This window comes from Podarcis melisellensis (genome assembly GCF_964234715.1).
Source record: "Podarcis melisellensis genome assembly, chromosome: 8".
Taxonomy (NCBI): domain Eukaryota; kingdom Metazoa; phylum Chordata; class Lepidosauria; order Squamata; family Lacertidae; genus Podarcis; species Podarcis melisellensis.
The window spans coordinates 2,469,635-2,492,464 of NC_138540.1; the positions used below are offsets into that span (position 1 = coordinate 2,469,635).

Sequence of the window (22,830 nt, forward strand, 5' to 3'; positions counted from 1 at the left end):
GCCCGCTGCAGCAGATTCTTATGTTTATTTTTTGCGGGGGGGGGGCGCGGACACGAACACTGGATGACCTGCATCTTAGCCATGGCAACCTCTTTTTTGTGAGAGTGCGACCTGTCGCTGACCTCCTTTATCATATATACTTTGTCAAGGGCTGCATCAACACCATGATTTTCTGACACGTAACGTGTGAGTGCGTCGCCGGTAAAGCAGTAGCTCACTCGACTACCAATTCACAATCCTGACCTCAGCATATTTCCATGAAAGCAAACCCTTATGTTTCCCCCCGGGGTTTACTTCCGAGGAGGCAGCCGCAACACCCAATGCGGACTCGCCTCAGGCAGATCAGGGCGGGGAGCAAAGCGACGCCTCTGGCCCTTTAAGAGCCGCGCTATGACATCACTCCCCCTTCCCCGCTCCCTCCCGCAGCGTGCCCGCTCCACTAAGCTTGATGCGGAAGACCCGCCCCTCGCAGCCGAGCGGGCCAATAGCTTGGCAGCTGTCAAGGCCGGAGCCGCACCCGGGCAGGCGCATCTCCGGCTTGTTGGCGGCTGTCGGGGTTCCGATTGGGCGAGGGAGCGTGAAGCGACGCTTGGTCCCGCCTCCCTCCGCGGCGGACACGGGCAGCGGGCTGGGTTGCGCCGCACTGGGTGGTGGTTCCCGGGCCACGGCAGCGGCGGCGGCGCATCGCGGAGTCCTGGGCCCGGCTTGGCCCCGCGGCGGCGGCCCCGGCCATGGAGTCCTACGATATCATCGCCAACCAGCCCGTGGTGATTGACAACGTAAGCGGGGCCGGGAGCGCGGGCGGCGGCGGAGGAGCCGGGTCCGGGGGGGGGCTGGGGGCCTGCGCTGGCGGACGCGCCCCGCCCGGCCCCGATCCCGGCGAGGCCAGGCGCGCTGCTCCCTTGAGTCGGCTGGGCGAGCCCGGCTTCAGAAAGGCCAGCGCGGGCCCGAACCCCCCTCCGCCTCGGAGAAGGAGCGGCCATCGGGCCCCTCTTCGCAGCCCGGGCTGTGAGGCGGGGTGGAGGGCCTTGGTGCTGCCGCCCGAAGAGTATCGCCAAGGAGAGCAGGAGCCGAGGAGGTTTCCCGCTCGGGAGGATCGGGGCCCCGCTGCCCGCCAGGCTTAAGAGCAGCAGCAGCAGCATCTGCTAGATGAGGCCCCGGGCCTCTCTGGGGAGGGGGAAAGGGGGTGTTGTGGGACTGCAACTCCCATCAGGCCAGGCCATTTGCGGGTAAGGGCTGAGAGGAGGTGTAGTCAACCAGGGCTGAGGGAGCCGCCTTTTCGGCTGCCCTGGCTTTTCTATGCAAGCCAACAAGCAAGTCATGAAGGGACCAGCTCTCCTGTTCTCCAGGGCTGAAGAGTTTAGGGGACTCGGTTCCTGAAAATGGCATATAGCCATCATGGTCATGTAACATATTTATTTTTTGTTTTAGATGTTTTCAAGGTAAGGATTGCAAAGCAAGACACATAAAATCATTAAAACAGTAAATTGCATTTATAGTGTTGGGAAACCCCTTGCTTTACATGCATTCTTTAAAACCAGGTTTGAATTCCTGTTAAAAGGATCCAGTTAGCAAATGATTGGAAAGGGTCTCTGCCTGAAAGTCTGGAGAGAGAGAATTGGACTAAGAAGGATCTGGGATTTTTGTCTTCACAACTGGAACTCCAATATCTGCTATGGGAATTGAATCTGGAGGATTGTCATGGCACTTCTGTTTGTTTTACAAAATAATACTTAAGTCTGAATTGTATCAATAATCATTGCTAAACCATTCCTTATAGTGTTATTGTTGCCGTTATTGCTGTTGTACAGCACATTCTCTTAAGAAGTTATCATGCTTAGTTATTAAGTTGTGTAATAACCTTGTTGTAGATACTAGCTTTTGGTGATTAGGACTAAAAGTAACTTTGCATTCTTAGCGCTTGGCATTCTTAGCAGCATCTTTCCTCTCCATATTAGTAGTAGTAGTAGTAAGGTTAAGGGACCCCTGACCATTAGGTCCAGTCACAATCAACTCCGGGGTTGCGGCGCTCATCTCGCTTTATTGGCCAAGGGAGCCGGCATACAGCTTCGTAGTAGTAGTAATAATAATTTTATTATTTATACCCCACCCATCTGGCTGGGTTTCCTCAGCCACTCTTGGCGGCTTACAGCACATAAAAAATTGTAAAACATTAGACATAAAAATTTTCCCTAAGCAGAACTGCCTTCGGATGTCTTCTAAAAGTCAGATAGTTGTTTATTTCCTTGACATCTGCTGGAAGGGCATTCCACAGGGCAGGAGCCACCACTGAGAAGGCCCTCTGCCTGGTTCCCTGTAGCTTTGCTTCTCGCAATGAGGGAACCGCCAGAAGGCCCTCGGCGCTGGATCTCAGTGTCCGGGCTGAACGATGGGGGTGGAGACGCTCCTTCAGGTCTACTGGACCGAGGCCGTTTAGGGCTTTAAAGGTCAACACCAGCACTTTGTAAGAATATAGTGGGTGGAACCCAACATTGTGGGAGTGGACTTCTACTCATGCAGTGGGAATTTATCCTTTTCCCACCTCCTCAACCCTCCAAACACTGCTGTAGTCATCCAGAGCAGATTTTGAGGGCACATGGGAGACAAGTGGAGAGGAGAAGAAGGTGAAGCCCCATTGCTTGAGCAGCATTGGATGTCACATCCCACAATATAAACGGCAGCCGAAAATCTGCCACTTAGGCAGGTCACCTCAGCCAGCTTACTTGAAGGCTTAACTATATTGTCACTTATTACTCTTGCATTCACCGTTTCTGGGAATCATAATATGTAAAAAATAAAGAAGGAAAACAAGTGCAAAAAATAATGATACCATACCTTGTATACCATACCATGCCCTTTATTTCTGAGACTCTGAATTTCTGATTTTTTTGCACCATAGCTCATAAACTTCTTTTCCACCCCAGGGTCATTCCAGACCCAATGTCTTTATTCAAACCCTGCATAGCCCCATTGTTCCTAGAGGGGTCAATATCAACCACTTTCAGTGACCCTGGTTGAGATGCTCCTCACTGCGAGAAGTAAAGGGAACCAGCCAGAAGGGCTTCTCAGTAATAATAATAATAATAATTTTTTATTTATACCCCGCCCTCCCCAGCCAAGGCCGGGCTCAGAGCGGCTTACAAGCAATAATAAAAACAAGATGAATGATTACAACTTAAAAACAAAAATAAAATACAACATTAAAATAATGGAACATTAAAATATTAAAATGTAGCCTCATCGCAGGAGGAGAAGGAAAAGAAAGGGAAAAAAAGAGAGGGAGGGAATCAAATTGGCTCCAAGCCAAAGGCCAGGCGGAACAACTCTGTCTTACAGGCCCTGCGGAAAGAAATCAGATCCTGCAGGGCCCTGGTCTCATGAGGCAGAGCGTTCCACCAGGCCGGAGCCAGAGTTGAAAAGGCCCTGGCTCTGGTTGAAGCCAATCTAACTTCTTTAGGGCCTGGGACCACTAGGGTGTTGTTATTTATGGACCTTGAGGCTCTCCGTGGGGCATACCAGGAGAGGCGGTCCCGTAGGTACGAGGGTCCTAGGCCGTGAAGGGCTTTAAAGGTCAAAAGCAGCACCTTAAATCTGACCCTGTACTCCACCGGGAGCCAGTTCAGCTTGAAAAGCACTGGGTGAATATGCTCCCATGGCAGAGACCCCGTGAGGAGCCTCGCTGCAGCATTCTGTACCCGCTGGAGTTTCTGGGACAGCTTCAAGGGGGCAGCCCCGCATAGAGCGAATTACAGTAGTCAAGCCTGGAGATGACCGTCCCATGGATCACTGTGGCCAGGTCGGGGCGGGAAAGGTAAGGGACCAACTGCTTGATGCGGCGAAGGTGGAAAAATGTCGCCTTGGCTGTTGCTGTAACTTGCGCCTCCATGGAAAGGGAGGCGTCAAGGATTACACCCAAACTCTTAACGGAAGGCAGTGGCACTAATTGGGCCCCCGCAAGAGAAGGGAGTTGGTCCCTCATCCCCATGCCATCCCGACCTAGCCATAGGACCTCTGTCTTCGAAGGATTTAGTTTCAATCGGCTCCCACGAAACCATCCAGCCACAGCTTCCAAGCATCTGGTCAGTGTGTTCGGGGCCGAGTCGGTGTGGCCATCCATCAGCAGATAGAGCTGAGTGTCATCAGCATATTGGTGACAGCCCAGCCCAAAGCTCTGGATAATCTGGGCAAGGGGGCGCATAAAGATGTTAAAAAGCATTGGGGAGAGAATTGCGCCCTGCGGCACTCCACACACCAAGGAGTGGTGCGACGACATTTCCCTCCCTAGTGCCACCCTCTGTCCCCGACCAGAGATAAAAGAGCACAACCAGTTACGGGTTATGCCCTGTATCCCCACGTCTGCGAGGCGGTGGTTCAGAAGATCATGATCGACCATGTCAAAGGCTGCTGACAAATCTAAAAGGATCAGCAGTCGTGACCCGCCTCGATCCAGTTGTCTACGGAGATCATCTGTTAGGGCAACCAGAGCCGTCTCCGTCCCAAAACCAGGACGGAAACCGGACTGAAATGGATCTAATGCCGATTTTTCCTCCAGAAACCTACCAAGCTGTTCAGCAACCGCTCTCTCAGTTACCTTACCCAGGTATGGAAGATTTGAAACTGGGCGGTAATTGGATAGGTCTAAGGGATCTAATGAAGTTTTTTTTAAGAGTGGACACACCACTGCTTCCTTCAGTTCCCCTGGGAATGTCCCCGTGTCAAGGGACAAATTGATAATTTCAACCAGGGGGGTCCGCGCAACATCTGGACACTCCCTAATCAGCCAAGACGGGCACGGATCAAGGAGGCAGGTGGTGGGCCTACCAACTTGGAGGAATCTATCCACATCAGTAGGGAGTATCCGATCGAAATGGTCCAACACTGGACCTGAAGTCAGTCGAGGGGCCTCCAGTTCAGTCACTGCATCTAAATTGGCAGGGAGGTCACGGCGGAGCAACAGGACTTTCTCCAGTAGTGGCCCCTCCTTGTGGAATGCCCCCCCCCATCAGATGTCAAAGAAATAAACAATTATATGACCTTTAGAAGACATCTGCCAGGCAGCCCTGTATAGGGAATTTTTAAATGTTCGATGTTTTACTGTGTTTTATGTTTTGTTGAAAGCCGCCCAGAGTGGCTGGAGCAACTCAGTCAGATGGGTGGATGATGATGATGATGATGATGATATTTGCAGTTATCATCTATTCATTATTGCTAAAGACCTTATGAATGGAAAATGTACCCCAGAAAAATAAAGATTGGAAATATTTTCAGAAAATTTTCCAGTTTGGATTTGTTTTCACAGAAAATTTTCCACTGCATATGCATGTCATGTATGGAGAAAAATTGTGTAGGCATTGAATCTTGTCAGAGGTGGAGATGCGATGTAATGCGGTGCAAAACTGTGGACGTCCTCTTTTTTGTCTGATGGCTGTCTAGCGATGGTTTCCAACACTATAAAGGCAAATTTTGCCTGAAAGAATCCTTATATATACTGACCAAACTCTGGATTTTCCAAAGTACTGCCATCTGGAGTCCATTCTTCAGCTTTGAGATGACATGTGCTCACTAGCTGTACTTTCAAGAAACAATGGAAGACATTTTTGTTTTGAAATGATTTCCAGGTAGACAAAATGCTCTCTGCCTTCGGTATTAATTTTGTATTTATTGCTTTTAAACTTGTTTTCTGTACTATTTTAAAAACTATTTTTAGTTGTTTGGGGGTATGTTTGTTGAAGATATAACTTGTAGGAGCGTTCATAGTCTTGGGAATGGAAAGGTACCTGGAGAATTCCCTGTCTGCAATGTTTCCAGGCTCCCCATGTTCCTTTCGGATAAAGGTCCAAGTCCAAGAAGAGGAACACAGAAGAAGTGTTTTTCTAGGAAAGTGACTTTGCTGATGGCTCTTGTCTTCCGATAGCTCTTGTCTTCGTACTGTTTTCCGTGTAAAGGTCTTCGCCCTGTTTATGCCCATTGCTGGGGTGTGTCTGTGAAAGAGACTTGCTTATTCATGCTGCGAAGAAATAATTAGGAACAGGAATGAGAGCAGCCCAGCCTCATAGTTGCTTTTGGAGGCTGGCAAGACTAGTCAGCTGAGCTGCTACATGATCCTCCAGGATGGGCACAGTGGGGTTTTTCACTGACCGCTATTCACTTTTGGGGGGCACTTGTTCTCTTTTCAATCATAGAAGGTCTGAATCGTGGGCCTTGTCACTAGGCCGGGGTGGGGAGGGGGGGGCTGGCTGCCTTTCTACACAGCCATTGGGAATCTTTGTCATTGGCCTGGAGAACTAAAAGGCAGATCTTGTGACTGAAAGAAAATCAGGCTCAACTTCTATTCTTGGTTTGGATTCTTGCGCCATGGGAAGTTATTTCCCTGCACTCTCTCTGCCTTGGTTTCCACATTTCTGAGATGAAGCAGTGATTTTGACCCTTTGGGAGTGGGGCCAGAGGGCCATCTAAACAGGGTCCTAAACTCAGCTTTCCAGGGTTTTGGAGGCAGACCTCTAAAAATCTGAGATCTCTTAATCTTGTCTGCAGCCCTTCTTCTTTTAATTGCCTTTAATTTGGCTTGAAGGAAGCTGTGGGCGGCCACAGTCTATGCCCCCATGGGGTTGTAATTGGTATGGGCCTTGGCCTTGGTTTTACAGAGTGGTTTGGTTTTACCAGCAGGCAAGGAATTTTGGTACTAAGCCCTACTCATGAAAAACATAGGATGCTATCTCATACCCTGTATCCCAGAACTGTCATCTCTGACTAGTAATGTTCTCTGGATTCTCAGGCCATGATCATCCCCAGCCTTTTGCGTAACTGGAGATTCCAGGGACTTCAGCATGCTGTGTGAAGCATGGAGTCAGTCACTGAGTTATGGTCCTTCCCATTGGTAATGTTGGAAGGAAAGGACTTACGTGAGGCATTTGTATGCCTCAAGTGCTTTGCAAGTTATGTGCATGTTATCTTTCAATCTGTGGTGACTCAGGAACTAAATAGAAGCTGAAAGGTGACTTAAACCCAAAAGAGGAAATGGAGCTCATGGTGTAAGTTTTGAAGTAATGGCCGCTGGTCAGTCCTCATGAGTTTTAGGAAATGTTTCTCAGACTTTGTCTTGCACTGAAAAGTCTTTTCCCTTTCTCTCTTAACTGGTTTTTCTTCTTTCTTCAGGGTTCCGGTGTGGTGAAGGCTGGTTTTGCTGGAGATCAGATCCCCAAATACTGCTTCCCAAACTAGTGAGTGTTGCTGTGATATTTGATTGATTGTCTCATCAATAATAAAGTGTGGTAGTTTTTGAAGACAATATGTGCTTAGTGAGGCTTTGTTTTTGTTTTGTTTTAAATTCACTTGCCATGGTTCATAACACTCAACCTGGCAGTGTAGACAGATAACCAGTCTCTTTTTTCTTGTCAGTGTGGGCCGTCCAAAACATGTCCGGGTTATGGCTGGGGCGCTGGAAGGAGACCTTTTCATTGGACCCAAAGCAGAGGTAAAGTCCACCTTGCCTCTGTGTGTGTTTGGGGGGAGAGGGGGGGTGTTGACTCCCTATTTTGTGTGTGTTCCCTTTGCGTTTGACAGAAACATTTTGTAGCTGTCATCCCGTAGGGTTGTAGCTAACAAAGTCCCACTTAAAGTAGAAAGATCATTAAGAACATAGATAATTGGGCGTGTGATGGATATACATGTCTGCCTGCTGCAAAGGTTGTGGGTGTTGCACATTGCCTAGATAGCCTAGTAGAGAGTGCTGGGGAGGAGCTAGTGGCACATGTTGGTATTAATAACATGGGAAAATGTAGTCCTGAGATCCTGGAAGCCAAATTTAGGTCGCTGGTAGGATGCTGGAGGCTGGGACCTCCAAGGTAACTTTCTCTGAAATGCTACTGGTTCCATGTGCAGGACTAACTTTGTAGTTTCAATGAGTGGATGAGTCAGTGGTGTCGAGAGGAGGAGTTGGATTTGTTGGGCATTGGGGAATATTGTGAGGGAAGCCAGGCCTGTACAAAAGGGACAGGCTCCACCTGAGCCAGGATAGAAACAGACTGCTGGTGCCCAAAATGAAAAAAGGTGGCAGAGCAGTTTTAAAACTGATTGGCATTGTGTGGTGGGGGGCTGACAGGAGCGGAGGAGGGTCTGGCTCAGAACAAATCTCCCTTAGGATGAAGAACATAAAATTGATGAAAATTTAAATGGGGTGGCATAGAACAAGGCACTGTGAGTACAGGGGCACAGGATGGCAGCTCAGAGAGACCAAAGCACCACAGTTAAAATGCAAGAGACTTGGAAGAGAGAGCCTGTCCAGGTGTGTGCAAGCTCTAAGGTTAGAAGACTCCTGGCCAAGATGGGCAAACCAGAGTGCTAGGTCTTAGCAGACAGCACTGATATAGTGGGGATAACGGCATCCTGGTGGAGTGCAGAGAACCAGGAGGACATAGTTACCTCCACATGTAAACTCTATAGGAAGGACAAAGCGGAGGGAGTGTCACTCTGTATGTCAAAGAAGGCATTGAGTCCAGCAAGCTAGAAATCCCCAAAGGGGCAGGCTCCCCCACAGAAGCATTGTGTGTTGTGATACTGCACCCCAAAGCCATTGAGTACCGGGGACATGCCATTATCCTCCTGATCAAAATGCTCTTGCTCCAACACATTGCTTACTCTTTCCTTGCGCAGGAGCATAGAGGATTGTTATCTATCCGGTATCCCATGGAACACGGCATTGTCCGGGACTGGAATGACATGGAGAGGATCTGGCAGTATGTTTATTCCAAAGATCAGCTGCAGACGTTCTCAGAAGAGGTAATAGTTGCAAGAACAATGCTTCTAGCCAGCCTTTGAATATTAGCATTAGGTGGGGGGCTGGGAAATTGCATTTGCTGTACCTTTATGTGACACTTCCCCTTAGCTGCTGTTTTAGACAGTTACAATGCAGGCAGTCCTTCATGCCTTGAGGAGGACCTTCTTCTGTACGAACTTCTCCGGCCACAGGAGGCCTTGAGGAGGCAGTCTTGCTCACGTTGGGGATGGAGGACTGCTTGATGAGCATTCAAAGTCCAGCTTCTTTCTGCATCAGCAATGTGGTGGTCCCTCTGGGAGCTTGGCAGGGCATGCCTGGTTTTTTCCAGGCCTATGACTGTTAACCCTTCCTAGGAAAATAGTTTCTGGCTGGTGTTTTTTTTGGTGCCTGTCAAGGAGACGCCAAATTTCTTAATTTTCTGTGTTTAACTTGTGGACTTTTAATCTCTTTAACTCAAGGGGAAAAGAACTAGAGGCATATCTTAACAGATAATTAAACCTTCACCCTATCCCTGGAAAGATGTTTGTCGTTCCCTGCAAGTTGATTCTCAGAAGGAAACCTTGAATTCCTTCTGGGGTGGGCAGATATGAAGGCGCTTCACCCTCTGGGTCCCTGTGCTGGTTGTTTTCTAATCCTGAAGAAAGGCAGCAGCCACACTTCTGGCTGTTGTGATGCAGGTCTGCTGGGAAGTTGAGGAGACTTGGAGGGAGGGACACTGTATTCCGCAACATCAGTGGATCAAATTATTCCTGGAGAAGAGCAGTTTGATAGAAAGGTCAACAGAACATTTAACAGTTCCCTCAGTTTTAATGGATGTGCTGCATTTAGCATTTTAATGTGTGTATCATTTTAGGAGCCAACAGCTTCTAGTAGTAAAACCAGAGCATCACTTCCTGAAGGGGCTTCTGTGAGGGCAGCTTAGCAGAACTTGGAGCAGGCTACCAGGAAGGAGTGTGTGGACCTCCTCCAGTGAATAGCATGTGGGCATTCAGCCAGTTTTCCCCACGACTGTCACTTCCTGCTTTCCTTCCAGCATCCAGTTCTCCTGACAGAAGCCCCGCTAAACCCCAGCAAAAATCGAGAGAAGGCCGCCGAGGTTTTCTTTGAGACTTTCAACGTTCCAGCTCTTTTCATCTCCATGCAAGCTGTCCTCAGCCTGTGAGTATCCAGCCTGCTGGAAGGTTGGGGAGGTGGTTGCTTCTGGCATTGCTTCACTGTGATGACCAGAAGACTTTGGATACTTTTCTCTTCTGAGCCTAATCTGTTTCCTGTGCTCTGGAGGGCCATGGCCAGACTAAGAACAGAGGAAAAGCCTGTCTCTTGGATCAGGCCAAAGGCTCATTTAGTCATTTTGTAGTTCCCAGCATACTGCCTCTGACGGTGGCAGTAGAAAGCTGTTATGGCTAGTTGCCATTCATAGCCGTGTCCGTCATGAATTTGTCTAATTCCCTTTTCTATCCATCCAAATTGGTGGCCGTTACTGCATCTTGTGAGAGTGCATGCCATAGTTGTTTGAAGAAGTCCTGAACTAATTACCCTTCTTGTTTCCCTCTGCGCTCTCTCTCTCTAAGCTACGCCACTGGCCGCACTACAGGGGTGGTGCTGGACGCAGGGGATGGAGTGACACATGCGGTCCCCATCTACGAGGGCTTTGCCATGCCTCACTCGATCATGCGCGTAGACATTGCTGGGCGAGACGTCTCCCGTTACCTCCGTCTGCTGCTACGGAAAGAGGGCTATGACTTCCACACCTCAGCTGAGTTTGAAGTCGTGAAGACAATAAAAGAGGTGAGGTTGGGGCAGATGGATACATGCCTGCCATGGGGGGGGGGGATATCCTGCTCCTGCCGAGAGACAGTCCTAGGATTTAAATAAGGTGTTTTTGGTTACTGAGCAGCACACTGGACTAGACCTCTAAATTGTTAAAAATCTAGTTCCAGGTGACCCCTGTCTTTAAACACTCCTCTGTCGAATTGGAGCAGTAACTGGCCAAGTGATTCAGAGAATGTTCCATAAGAGCCTTGTAAATCAGAAAGAGGATATGGTTGAGCAGTGCTATGACAGTCTTCCCAGCTAGATGGTGCCAAGTCTGGTTCTTAAACTAGTGCATTTTCAGTTTACATCTGAGGTTGCAATGATCTTAAAAGAGAAAAGTTCTGATGAACCAGGGGTTTCTTTTTGACATTTCCATCATATACTGAAGAGGCAAGCAACTCTTGAGTTTAATGAGTCAAAACTGTGTGCTTCTTAAGCAGTGCGACCACCTGTAGTCAATTTTTCACACATTCTGTATCCATCCTCAGGTATATGTATACAGCTTTTCAGAGCTGTAGCCATGGAAGACAAATGCAGGAGCTAGGAAGTTCTTGAAGCAATTTGCTACATGCTGTCCATAAAATAAGACAATGTGGTTGTCTGCAGAGAGCAAGAAACCCAGGATAGTTCGCTAATTTGGGTGAACTATCCTGGGTTGGGTTGTAGTATGAGATTGTGCAAGATAACTGGTCTATGTCATGATGGTAAGTGCATCTGCAGAGGGGAGGCTTGAATTCTGGTCCTCTGTCCAGTTAGCTCGCTGTGGGCCTGGGTGGATGGAGCTGCTAGGAGTTCTTCTAGCAAGTGGCTTCCAGGACCCAGCTGCCTCACATGCTGCCTTCCTCCTTGCAGAGAGCTTGTTACTTGTCCATCAACCCTCAGAAGGATGAGGCCCTGGAGACAGAGAAGGTGCAGTACACGCTGCCTGATGGAAGCACTTTAGATGTAAGTTTTTGAACTGGAAAAGGGGTCTTGCAGGAAATCTTGAGGTTTGGGGCTTCTTCACATTGCATTTTGCAGTAGAGGTGTTTGCAATTATTTCTGGAGAAGTTTTGCAATGTTCATGCTGTGTACAAGAAGGTGGTTGACACAAACTTCTCACAGTCATGCAGAACCCCCTAGTGACAAAAAAGACTGTCTTTTGAATGCTGTAGCTGTTGTGGGTTGAAGTAGAGCTTATTTGTCCTCTTGCCCTACTTTGATTGGCACTGTGGCTTTCCTGGCAGGTTGGTCCATCCCGGTTCCGAGCCCCTGAGCTGCTGTTCCAGCCGGACTTAATAGGAGATGAAAGCGAGGGGATCCATGAAGTGCTAGCATTTGCTATTCAGAAATCTGACATGGACCTGCGGCGGACATTATTTGGGAATATTGTTCTGTCTGGAGGATCTACACTTTTTAAAGGTACGGGGGCTCCCCAGAAGAGGTAGAGAGCTTGTTTGTCTTATAAGAGGAGGCTGCTTCACACCATGAATTGTCAGGTAGTCCAACTAGCTGCATATGCTCTATTCTTATTGGGAGAGGCCTGAATGAAAGGTTCTCAGCCTGTGAATGAACTCTGGTTGAGACTGTGGAGAACCATTGCCAGTCAGATCCTGCATGAGATCTGTTTTAGCTGAGGAATGCTAGGAATGGAACTTGGGACCTTGTGTATGTAAAGCATGTATCATTCCAGTGAGCTTGATATGTGTAGGAGACAAAGTGCTGATATTAAGAGGCTGGGTTTCTGACAATAGTCTTCCTCTGTGCCCTCTCTTGCTGCCCTGTTTTGTGTGAAAGCTCCAAAGCTTGCACTGTTAAAACCTCTGGCACACCCAGTCTCATGCCCTGCTTTCAGCCGAGCATGTAACTCTTGGGATGAGTCTCTGCTTCTTCCTGTGTCAGTACATATCCAAGTCCCCTCTGCACTTCCCAGTCCTCTGGAGGACCATTTTTGCCCTGAAAAACAGGTGTGCATTGCAGACGATCAAGCACCAGGATCTTGGAACCCTTCAAGCAAGGTGACCTCAGGAAGATGTGTTAACCTGGAAGAGGGAGGGGTGTTAAAAACTACAATTTACTGGTCTACCCCCAATTTATTTGGCGTTTCCTACAAATCAAGAATAGTGTTGGTATTGTGAGGAGCCCTAGCAATTACTTAACACTATTGATAAAGGAGTCCTGTTCCACACACCCAAAGGTGGTGGCGAGGAGGAGCATATGTAGAACATTAGGCTTCCAGTGGAGGCCAAATTAACCCAGTTGACTTTGGATGGAGGCTAATTGTGAATAACTTCTGGGACTCAAAAAGCTTCCCACCTGCTTCCCCAGAGTAAATTGTCTTATAGCAGAATCTGCCAACACAGCAGTTAAATTGGAGATTCGTAGATCTTCATGGGCACCCGAGCTGCTAAATGGGGCAGGGTATACAATATATCCAAAGTGTGCAGGGATACTAGATAAATATCTAAATATTAGTACATGAATAGGAATGAATATGCACACAATACAAACATGCAGACAAACCTGGATCAGGATTCTACAGTCTATTTCATCTAACTGCATGTGAATCAATGTTAAGGCAAGACAAGAAGTGTGTAATTGCCCCAAGCGGAGGGCAGTGTCCCTATTACAATATTAATATTTTTTGTGGGATGCAGGGAAGAGATTACCAGAAACGCCATCCAGGCTTTCTCTGGCTTTTGTGTCTTAGGCAAATACTGTCTTAGTTTTTCTTTTCCCTTTCTGAAAGCCAGAGAGTGAATGGCTTTTTTGTTTTAACGAAACAAGTTCAATGTCATATTTGGGAATCAGAATTGTGGCTTCCCCCAGGCCCTGTTCTCTACAGATTCCGAGGGTGTTTACTTTTTTTATACAATACCTATTCCACTTTTTATATAACACATTCAGAGTGATTCATGAGAATATCAGAACAAAGCATTAAAACAGTTTCTAAAGGATGGGAGGTGGAACAAAGAATAAAAAAGAGCCATAAAATCACAGAAAGCAATCATCGAAAGCAGTTTGCATCCATCACTCACCAAGAGCCTCAGAGAATAAGGTCTTCATTTGAGCTTTAGACAAGAAGAGTTTGTGCCTGCCAAACCTGGCCAGGGAAACAAAAGTTGGCACCACCCCCACCTGGCCTCTGGAGGGGCGGAAGGACGGGGACATTTCTGCTGTGAAGAGATGCTGAAAAGCTAACTGTGTCCAGTCCTTTTTGGGATTAGCATTGGAACGATGAGGCACATGAAATGTAGTCGATACTTGACCTCTATGGTACAGCGCCTTGCACTCTAAGCTTCCTCACTTGTCTCTCAACTCCTCAGGTTTTGGAGACCGGCTGCTCAGCGAGGTGAAGAAACTTGCTCCAAAAGATGTCAAAATTAAGGTGAGGCTTTGGAGGAACTCCGGCCCCAAGGCAGTTTGTGTGCAGTGACCATGGTGGGTGGAGGAGGAGCAGGAGGAGCAGAGTGATCTGGTTTCCAATACACTCTCCATAACGAAGGCTGGCAACTCGCTCTTTAAAGGGAAACACAAAGTGTCTGAATTTTCTTAAGTTGCTAAGCTCTGTACTGGAGGATGCATTCTCTTATTACAAAGGCAAGGATGTCCAGATGTTTGAAATAATGTGTTTCCTGCATCTTAGCAGGTGATGTTCCAGTGGAAGGAGGGGTTGGGTGCTCAGAAGGGCAGTTCCTGTGTGCCCGTGTACCCTTGTTCCCCGGAGGCTATGTCTCTGATTTGTGCTTTCTTCTTTGCAGATCTCTGCACCTCAGGAAAGATTATACTCTACGTGGATTGGGTAAGAGCATTCTGCAGGGAGGGATAAAAACAACCCCTGACCCCTCTGGCACCTCACATCAGGTGCTCCTATTGGGCTTAACAAAATTGGTCAAGTTGTCCTTAGTGCACTGAGGCCTCCATAGAAGCAGAGGGCTGTGATGTAGAGGCTTTTTCTCAGCACAGGGAGCCTGATACTGCAGCATGAACTTGGGTTGGGTGAGGCAGCTCCTGTTCTTCCATCTGGAAAGTTCTCCTGTGCTTGGGTTAGTTTCAGAAAATGAACTGGCTCCAAGTTGTGAGTGGCAGTGGAGCCGTAAGTCCTGGATCAGGAGTGAGGGTTATACCATCTCTGGTGGGCATTCTCTGTGCGGCAATTCCATCAGTGGGCGGGCCCTTCATTTCTCCTCTGTTTGCATGCCTTGCTTCCATTGGTCAGGCCTGCTGAGTCTGTGCTCTTTTCCCCACAGTGGCTCTATTCTCGCCTCCCTGGACACGTTCAAGAAGATGTGGGTGTCCAAAAAGGAGTATGAAGAGGACGGGAGCCGGGCCATCCATCGGAAGACATTCTAGGGAAGGGGCGGGGGGGGGGCAGGGCAGCAGCAAGGCAGCTGGTGCCTGTGGGCGACTCATCCAGGTTGTGTCTTTTTTTCTCTTAACCCTTACTTGTCCAGGGCTGCTGCATCCCTGCTGGCTGGGTCCAATTCCTGCCTTCCTCCCAGGCCTCATGCTTTCCTGTCTTAGTGCCCTGTCCGATGCATGTTGCTAGCACGCACCCCCTTGGGAGGGAGGTGCAGCTGTATTTCGAGGCCTTGGCTGTGGTGGAGGAGGGCAGCGGCCCCAGCCAGGAAGGAAACTCAAGCTCCATTCCACTTTCTAATCGGTTCCATGAGCCTCACTGCTGCTTTGACCTGGTGCTCCTTGTGCCTGTCAGCTGGTAGGAAGGCTGGTTTTTTCCCCTGAGTAGGGAGCTGTTGTGCGGCCTCTGGCTGCCCTGCCCTTGGGGAAAGGTGCCTGCCTGCCTGCTCCACAGTTTGTTGCGGAAATCTCAAACGTTCAGATGCCCCCCAAAAGGAATAAATCAGTTTGTTGATGTGACTGCCTGGGGCAGCTGCATTGCCTGCCTAAAGCATAGGAAAGGTGTAGGCCAGGAGGTGCTATCGTCCCCCTCAAGTTCCCCTGCCTTTTGAGTGGCCGTGTCTGCCAAGCAGTCTTCAGCCTGCTTCTCGGAGAGGTCCTCCTGGCAGGGCCTCACTCAGGGCTCAGTGCCAAGGTGTTTCAAGGAGTGCTGAGGAACTCTTGCCTCAGTGCAACCCACCCGCCCCGCTCTCATGGACTGCCAGATTTGGTAAGAAAGAGGATCTTGGTTACCTCTTGGAGGAAGAGGTATAGGAAGGGAAATAGGGCAGGGGTCTCTCCCCACCGTCTCCCCACCTACTCCCCTGTCCAGTCCCAGGGGAGTAGGGTCAGCATGCTGTTAGTTTCGGTTAGAAGTCTGTGAGGCAGCAGGAGATAGAAGAGTCCAGCCATGACATTTCTGGGCCTGGTGGCTTCTGCAGTGTGGCCTAGCCAGCTTCGAAGGGACTATCTGTGATGGCAGAGGAGGAGGAAGATTGTCTGTGCTTCCCCCTTTTGAGAGTTGATCTGCTCATGTAATGCAAGAGAATGTTGCGAACTGGCTATTGGACAAGACAGGATGGGATGACCGCAGTTGGAGGGGGCTGCAAATCCTTTCTCCAGGCCTAGCACTCAGCTGGAGTCCGAGTCAGGGGGAAGATAAGGAGGAATACTCTCACCTGTCTGTCTTTTAAGCTACCACACTTACAGGTGCGCCCTGCATCTCCAGCTTGCCCCTCTTGGGAGTGCCTGCTCCTCTCGCTGCGCTGTACTCCCCTCTCCCTGCACCCCTTTTATCCTTCTGCTCCCTGTAGGAAACGGTGGCTGGGCCTCCTTGTTCACGGACTCTCTGATGTGCATAAGCTTGACCTAAGGTCCCGATTCTGCTGCAGTTCCATTAAAAATTGCCAGGCCATGCTGGGTATGTAGAGAATCGCACTGGGTGGGATTGCGGAACATGGGAGGAGGACTGTCCTGTGGCAGCCAAAGTATATACAAGAGCTAAAATGATGGGAAGCTACTCAGCTGCCTTCTGCTGACTCCAGGTGCATTGCAAAGATAGATGCTCTTTGTAGCCTTGGACTGGAAAGGGTTAAAAACTTTTTTTTAAGGAATTGAATTAATTTAAGAGACCCCCCTGTTGACTGGTGGGCCCATGGCTCCACCCCTCCAAGTGTGTGTATATTGGCTTCTCCATCTTATTGACCTATCGTGATCTTATACCAAATGGAGGCAAGAGCAAAGCCCCCCACCCTCCAAAAAACTATACACCCCCCGGGCTGCAATGTACAATAACACAGTTGCCTGTATTTTTATTTTGTAAATTCATTATAGTAATAATTATAAATTAACAGCCAGTGGCTTTGCATGGGTCTGAGACTGCTGTCATTGCTCAAAGGTGGTGTGGTGTCTTTACTGTGACTAATTGGGAACAGTGCATACAAGAACGCAGGCAGGAGACTTCTGTGGACCCCAATATACACTAGGAACACCTAGGGCTAAATTTAACAGTGCATGTTTTTGAAAAGGTGAAGGGTTAGAGCAAGGACTGAGGTCAAGAGATAGGTGGCTAACGGACAAAATGGCTCTACAGATATCCAATACTGATCCCTCTGCCTTTTCAGTAGACATTGCACGCAAAACAGGTAAAAAGCTGCTTTGAACTGCTGAAGAGAAAGCAAGGTGAAAATACAACCATATGTGTAGACAAAAGCCTTGTCTACACATATGAAAGGTGTGTTTTGGTGTAAACTGCTTAAAAAGTACGTTTCCCAGTACGTTTCCGAGCACAATTCAAAGTGCTGGTGTTGACCTTTAAAGCCCTAAACGGTCTCGGCCCAGTATACCTGAAGGAGCATCTCCCCCCCATCGTTCTGCCCGGACACTGAGGTCCAGCACTGAGGGCCTTCTGGCGGTTCCCTCATTGCGAGAAGCAAAGCTACAGGGAACCAGGCAGAGGGCCTTCTCAGTGGTGGCGCCCGCCCTGTGGAACGCCCTCCCATCAAATGTCAAAGCGATAAATAACTATCTGACATTCAGAAGACATCTTAAGGCAGCCCTGTTCAGGGAAGTTTTTAATCTGTGATATTTTAGTGTATTTTTGTTTTCTGTGGAAGCCGCCCAGAGTGGCTCGGGAAATGCAGCCAGATGGGCGGGGTACAAATAATAAATTATTATTAAAAGGGGTTCATGCTTGTCAGCAGCTTCATAGGCTACTGTATGTGGAAAACATGCTGGGGAGCCAGAATCTCTTACAGCTGTGATAGGCTATATGCAGTTTCAAACCAAGCTGCACAGATTATATTGTGGCAGATGGAGATGTTCACATGGGCAAAAATGCCTAAAAACCCTTTACTGGGAAAAGGAAACTAGGAACAAATGAGGAAAATTGTGCTAGACAAGATACATCCTCTGCTTTTGTGGTTCTGGAAGAATTCTAATGAAGACACAAAGAGGGAGGGTCGCTTGAAGGAAAGGAACCTGTATTTTCATGGAGCTTTAGAAAGATTACTTTAACAGCTTAAGTTTTCTTCATAAGTAATGGGAGAGGGGCTTCTCCGAGACATGCATGAGCCATGGGAACGTCTCTTTTGAAGGGGTAGTGGTGTGGCCTTCCTGGAACAGCCCAGCTGAATACTGCAGGAATCTTGATGCAGGACTAGGGTTTGAACAATCCCTACAAGACAAAGATGGCTTGTACTGTTAATGTGACCAACAGCAAGTTTCCACATACTTGGCCAAGAACCCAATCTTAATGAAGAATGTTTTCAATCTTCCATAGGGACTGCTTAAGTATGTCATCATTTTGGAGAATGTTCTCTGAAGCAAGAGAAATGGGGAAATGGCTTGAGCTCAAGATATATTGCTGGATGCCAAAGTGCAACCATCTACCCACGCGAACCTAAGTTGCTCTTTCAAGCAGCATCAGCAATGACTCTTCCAACTAATCTGTTCCCTTGAAGCCATGGGTCACTTTCCCACCAAGTTTTGCTTGCTTCCCAGCCTTGGATCAGTTAGCTAGCACATTTTCTCCTCCTGGTTCCTGGAGGCTAGGCTAAATTGGTCTGTAAGGTAAAAGTAAAGGTAAAGGAACCCTGGATGTTTAAGTCCAGTTAAAGGCAACTACGGGCCAGTGTTTGTCCATAGACAGCTTTCTGGGTCATGTGGCCAGCAGGACTAAACCGCTTCTGGTGCAACGGGACACTGACAAGCCAGAGCACATGGAAACGTCGTTTAATTTCCCGCCACAGTGGTACCTATTTATCTACTTGCATTAGTGTGATATCAAACTGGTTGTAAGTAGTGTCTGTTCAGCTTTAGAATGCTAAAAATTAGAAAGCTCACATATCTAGAGATAAAAGAACTAAGGTCGCTGGTAGATTTGTACAGCTGCCCTTTCAAGAGAAGTGACACCCACTTTCCTCCCAGAAGAGCTGTACCTCACTCAAAAAAAGGAGGGAGGAATACCACCACCCTCTTCTGCTCCAGCACAAGAGCAGCTACAGTAAAGAAAAAAAGCTCCAAGGCACACACAGCTAGTTTTAGCAGCTGGGTTAGACCATAAAGAGAGAATTCATTCACACAATGAGTCAAAGACTTTATTAGGTTTCAAGGAATGTGATACATCGTGACATAAACAGCTACGTAGCTCAGCCCTGTATCCAGAAATCATAAATGGAAAGCTCAGCAAAGCTTTGAAGCCAAATCAGGGCAATTGGTAGCCAACCAACTTGTAATGGGCTCCACAGGAGGGGCAGCGCTGGGGATTTCCCTTGTGCAGCCAGAACCAGATCACAGTGCTGTTGTCTTCTTCACCTGCAATGTGTGGGATAAAGTAGATTAGGCAAGATACTGCAGACACATTGGCAAAATGTACATAGGAATGATGGCAGGGGGTTGCATCTCTAGGCAATACAAGTTGATTCAATAAAAGAGCAAGCACAAAGAAAAAGTTGATTAATAAACTAAATCACCAAGAGTGAATTTAATAGCCACTCAAGCTATTAAAGAAACTACTTTAGGCAGAGGCCATTTATGAGGCTTGTTTTGTTACACTGATCGTGTCTATAAGAGTTCAGCTGCATCTGCAGGCAAGCCAACAATTTGCCTTCACAAATTTTGCAGATGTTCCAACTCAAACATGTCACATCTTCAGCCATATTCTTCCCGCCTACCCAAAGGAGGTTCAACACAAATGAGATGCTTCCCCCCCCCCCAGGCAACACTGATTTCACATACAGATAAGTGACTGCATAAGAAAGTTCCCTTGAAATGATGTGAACAAACAGCACTGAGCCAGAAGCTATTTCTGTATTTAAGAGAGACTTACAGATGCAGCCCACAAGCCTCTTGTCTGTAATTGAAGGGACTATGTTGGGGTCTTCCTTTGTTCCAGCATATCGTTTGGGTGGTAGCATGTTGTAAGGATCCTACAAGCAGCAGGAGAGTTGAAGACCACTTTAGAAACCAAAAAAAAAGTGCTGCACATGTTCCCAGTAACTGACTATTTGCCTTTCCCACCCCTGAGGTTTGTGGCAGCAAATCAGCTTGCAGCCAAATGCCCTAGACATCCCCCCCTCCAGCCAGTTATTCTAGTTTTATAATTTTGTCACTAAAATACCTGATTTCCAAGCCAAGATATTAACTCAACCACACCCAGTCCAGCAAACCTGACAGTTTCTCAGATTCAGTTCAAGTACTGTACTATGAAGCAAATAAAAAACAGTCTCCATCTCTCATTTGATGGAAGCACCAGAATGTTATTTATTTATAAAGTGTTCTATACTGCTGTATCATAAAAATATATTGCAGTGGTTTACAACATTGTAAAACAATAGAGTAAAATAATAAAAAAGCAGATACAAAAGGGGAAAAACTAAAAACGAGCATCAGTAAATTATTGTGGGGGATCTACTCAATTGATTTTTATTTAGCTGAATATTGAATAAAGAGAAAATGTTTAGTGGGACAGGCTGTTGCTGCTACCTAATAAATTCATTTTTAAGTCTAAAGTATTCTAAGTGATCCAATTACAGTGGTATCTTGGTTTAAGAACAGCTTAGTTTATGAACAACTTGGATTAAGAACGCTGCAAACCCGGAGGTAGGTGTTTTGGTTTGTGACCTTTGCCTTGGAAGCAGAACATGTTCCGCTTCCTGTTGAGTGTGTTCCATTTGTAAACTGAGTCCCCCGCTGCTATGGGAAAGCATGCTTTGGTTAAAGAACACTTCGGTTTAAGAACGGACTTCTGGAACGGATTAAGTTCGTAAACCAAGGTACCACTGTAAAAGTGCCAGTGTTCTGGGGGAAGTTACAATCACAACACAGTTTTATCAATAAAGGTCATTTCCCTTGCTTGTTTTTACTCACCAGCCCCTTCTCTAAAGCTTTCATGGTTTTCCTCTCCATTCCTGTAGCCTGCTCTTCATCACTGGGAATACCTAGGATAGAGAACAACAGTGAACTGTTGGGGATGAAAGAGTGCTCCCTATGTCAGGGAAGACACAAAATATTTGTTTTACTACCAGTGAGCCTCTTGGCATCTGTGCCCCTGGCATTTACCACTTTGTCCAGTCCATGTCAAGTGATCCAATGACTTTTACCATACCATTTTAAATTGCTTTCCGTTTCTGTTTCCTAAAAGTAGTATAAGAGAAGGCCCTATATCTGTTTTGAGATCCCAAGTTAAAATTTTGCAGGAAGCTCTTTGAAATATTAATACATTTGGAGGGGGTGGATTTTTAACCATATTGATTTTTAAATCATTTTTTAAAGTATAAATTTTGTAACTTAACTTTATGTGCCAAATCATATTAAAGCCTATGAAGTTCTGAAGAGAATGGTATTTTTAGTTTTGCAATATCTCCGTTCTGGATTGAGCCATGTTTAAGGTTTTTGTGCAGTCCGGCAAATCCCCCCAAAATTAAAAACAGAGACGTGGGACTTTCTCTTCTACTGTACTACTTTTAGGAAACTGAAAACGGAAGCAATATAAAACGGAAAGGTAAAAGTCGCTGGGTCCCTTGGCAGGAGGCGACCCTGGGGAAGAGTGAGGGTCCTCTCCTGAAACGTCCCTTCAGCGCGGCCCGCATTCCCCTCGCATCTTCCCGCCACGCCCGGGGAGACCAGGGCGGCGGCTCTGCCCCCGTCGCAGTCGCGGCCGAGAGACCCAGCAAGGTCCCCCCCGCCCGCCGCTCACCTCCGGCGCCCATGGAGCGGGCGGCCCCCGTCGGGCGCAGCGGCCCCCGGCCCAGGGGACTCCGGCCCGCGCTGAGGCCTCGCAGGGCCCCGCACACCCGCAGTAACCTTGACGCCATGGCAACCCTCAGAGCAGAGCGAGAGAGAGGCGCAGAGAGGCAGCCTCCCCACAGGATCTCTTCCGCTTCCTGCCCTTCACTTCGCCGCCTAAGAAGGCGCCCGCCCACCTAGTTCCGGTGTGAAAAATAAAACAAAGCCCCCATTGGTCGCGACGCCCTGTGGGCGGGCCCAGGGCAGCAGCGCCCTCGCGAGAAGGGCCGGGCCCAAGAGGCGCCATCTTGAAGCCAGAGGCCGTTCCTTGGCAGAGCGCGGCCTCCCTCCCGGGAAGCTCCAGCTGCTCTCCCAAGCAAAATGCCCAGCAGCCCAGACGGGAGGGGACACGAGTCCTGACACGCTCACATCGGGCTGCCGTGCGTCCGGACTTTCCCGGACAAAAGTCATGCCAAGGGCGGGGTTTACGTCCGGGATCTTAGACAAATCAATCGAAAAATCGCGGTGCTTTGTGGCGTTTTTGTATCGAGAAGAAGAAGAGCTCAACCATGTTGGGGTCTTCCTTAAAAAAGCTCCACAACAACTTTTGGGGGGGGTCCAGGTTTTTACTTTTTGAAACATGGGACCCCTCGGCTCACCCCAAAGACGCGTCTTTCCTTGAGCCCCGCCTGCCCTGTGAGGAAGGAAACCCAGCCAGCCTCGCTCTCTTCTCCCTTCCCAGGCAGGGCAGCTGCTCCCGGACTCTGGCCTTGGGCCTCTGCCTCAGCGTCCCCATCCTTCCATGGGGCAACACATCAGAAATGCCTGCTGGTTTGGATGCCTCTGTGTCCGCGTGGCGTGTGGGCGCCTTGACTGGCCTCGCACCCGATTTCTGGCCTGTTTCCAGCCATGCTGTGGCTGCCCCTCTTGTTGACTGTTTTTGTATTTCTTTTTAAAAATATATTTCCCCTTTATGCCTGGGCTGAATATGAGAGGAAACACCTAGAATCTCACCATGTCAGTTAGATAGTTGCTGCAATTCAGGATTATATATGCCAGCCTTCTTAGGGTCCCCAGCATGGTGCCTGTGGGCAGCAGTGTACCTACCAGTATCGCTTACAGCACCTGTGAAAGGT

At 48.1% G+C, this 22,830-nt stretch overlaps 2 protein-coding genes across 3 annotated transcripts; one reads left to right on the forward strand and one right to left on the reverse strand.

The window, feature by feature from the left end:
* The first annotated feature begins 633 nt into the window (after window positions 1–633).
* On the forward strand, window positions 634–16,839 carry ACTR1B (actin related protein 1B). Its single transcript, XM_081921397.1, has 11 exons — window positions 634–779; window positions 7,156–7,220; window positions 7,399–7,474; window positions 8,653–8,778; window positions 9,810–9,934; window positions 10,348–10,564; window positions 11,444–11,536; window positions 11,818–11,992; window positions 13,897–13,958; window positions 14,332–14,372; window positions 14,821–16,839. The coding sequence occupies exons 1-11, from the start codon at window positions 732–734 to the stop codon at window positions 14,921–14,923; spliced, it is 1,131 nt and encodes a 376-aa protein (XP_081777523.1). The 5' UTR covers window positions 634–731; the 3' UTR covers window positions 14,924–16,839.
* A 2,204-nt stretch (window positions 16,840–19,043) lies between these two features.
* On the reverse strand, window positions 19,044–21,903 carry COX5B (cytochrome c oxidase subunit 5B). 2 transcript variants are annotated; one of them, XM_081921405.1, is made up of 4 exons: window positions 21,666–21,876; window positions 20,837–20,907; window positions 19,797–19,896; window positions 19,044–19,282 (listed from the first exon to the last, which is right to left on the reverse strand). In XM_081921405.1, exons 1-4 carry the CDS (start codon window positions 21,781–21,783, stop codon window positions 19,173–19,175), a joined length of 399 nt encoding a protein of 132 aa, XP_081777531.1. In that variant the 5' UTR covers window positions 21,784–21,876; the 3' UTR covers window positions 19,044–19,172. The 2 variants fall into 2 exon arrangements, with proteins under 2 accessions (XP_081777531.1, XP_081777532.1); XM_081921406.1 differs by lacking the exon at window positions 19,044–19,282 and having other exon boundaries at window positions 19,792–19,924; window positions 21,666–21,903.
* Window positions 21,904–22,830: the final 927 nt, after the last annotated feature.

Bases quoted from the DNA above. Each gene is read 5' to 3' on its own strand.
- ACTR1B (XM_081921397.1), top strand. From the start codon at position 732: ATGGAGTCCTACGATATCATCGCCAACCAGCCCGTGGTGATTGACAAC. The intron at 7,475-8,652 runs GTAAAGTCCACC...TTCCTTGCGCAG, and splicing joins TCATTGGACCCAAAGCAGAG to GAGCATAGAGGATTGTTATC. The intron at 11,993-13,896 runs GTACGGGGGCTC...TCAACTCCTCAG, and splicing joins AGGATCTACACTTTTTAAAG to GTTTTGGAGACCGGCTGCTC.
- COX5B (XM_081921405.1), bottom strand. From the start codon at position 21,783: ATGGCGTCAAGGTTACTGCGGGTGTGCGGGGCCCTGCGAGGCCTCAGC. The intron at 19,897-20,836 runs GTGAGTAAAAAC...TGCTGCTTGTAG, and splicing joins AAGCTTTAGAGAAGGGGCTG to GATCCTTACAACATGCTACC. The intron at 19,283-19,796 runs GTAAGTCTCTCT...CACACATTGCAG, and splicing joins GAGGCTTGTGGGCTGCATCT to GTGAAGAAGACAACAGCACT.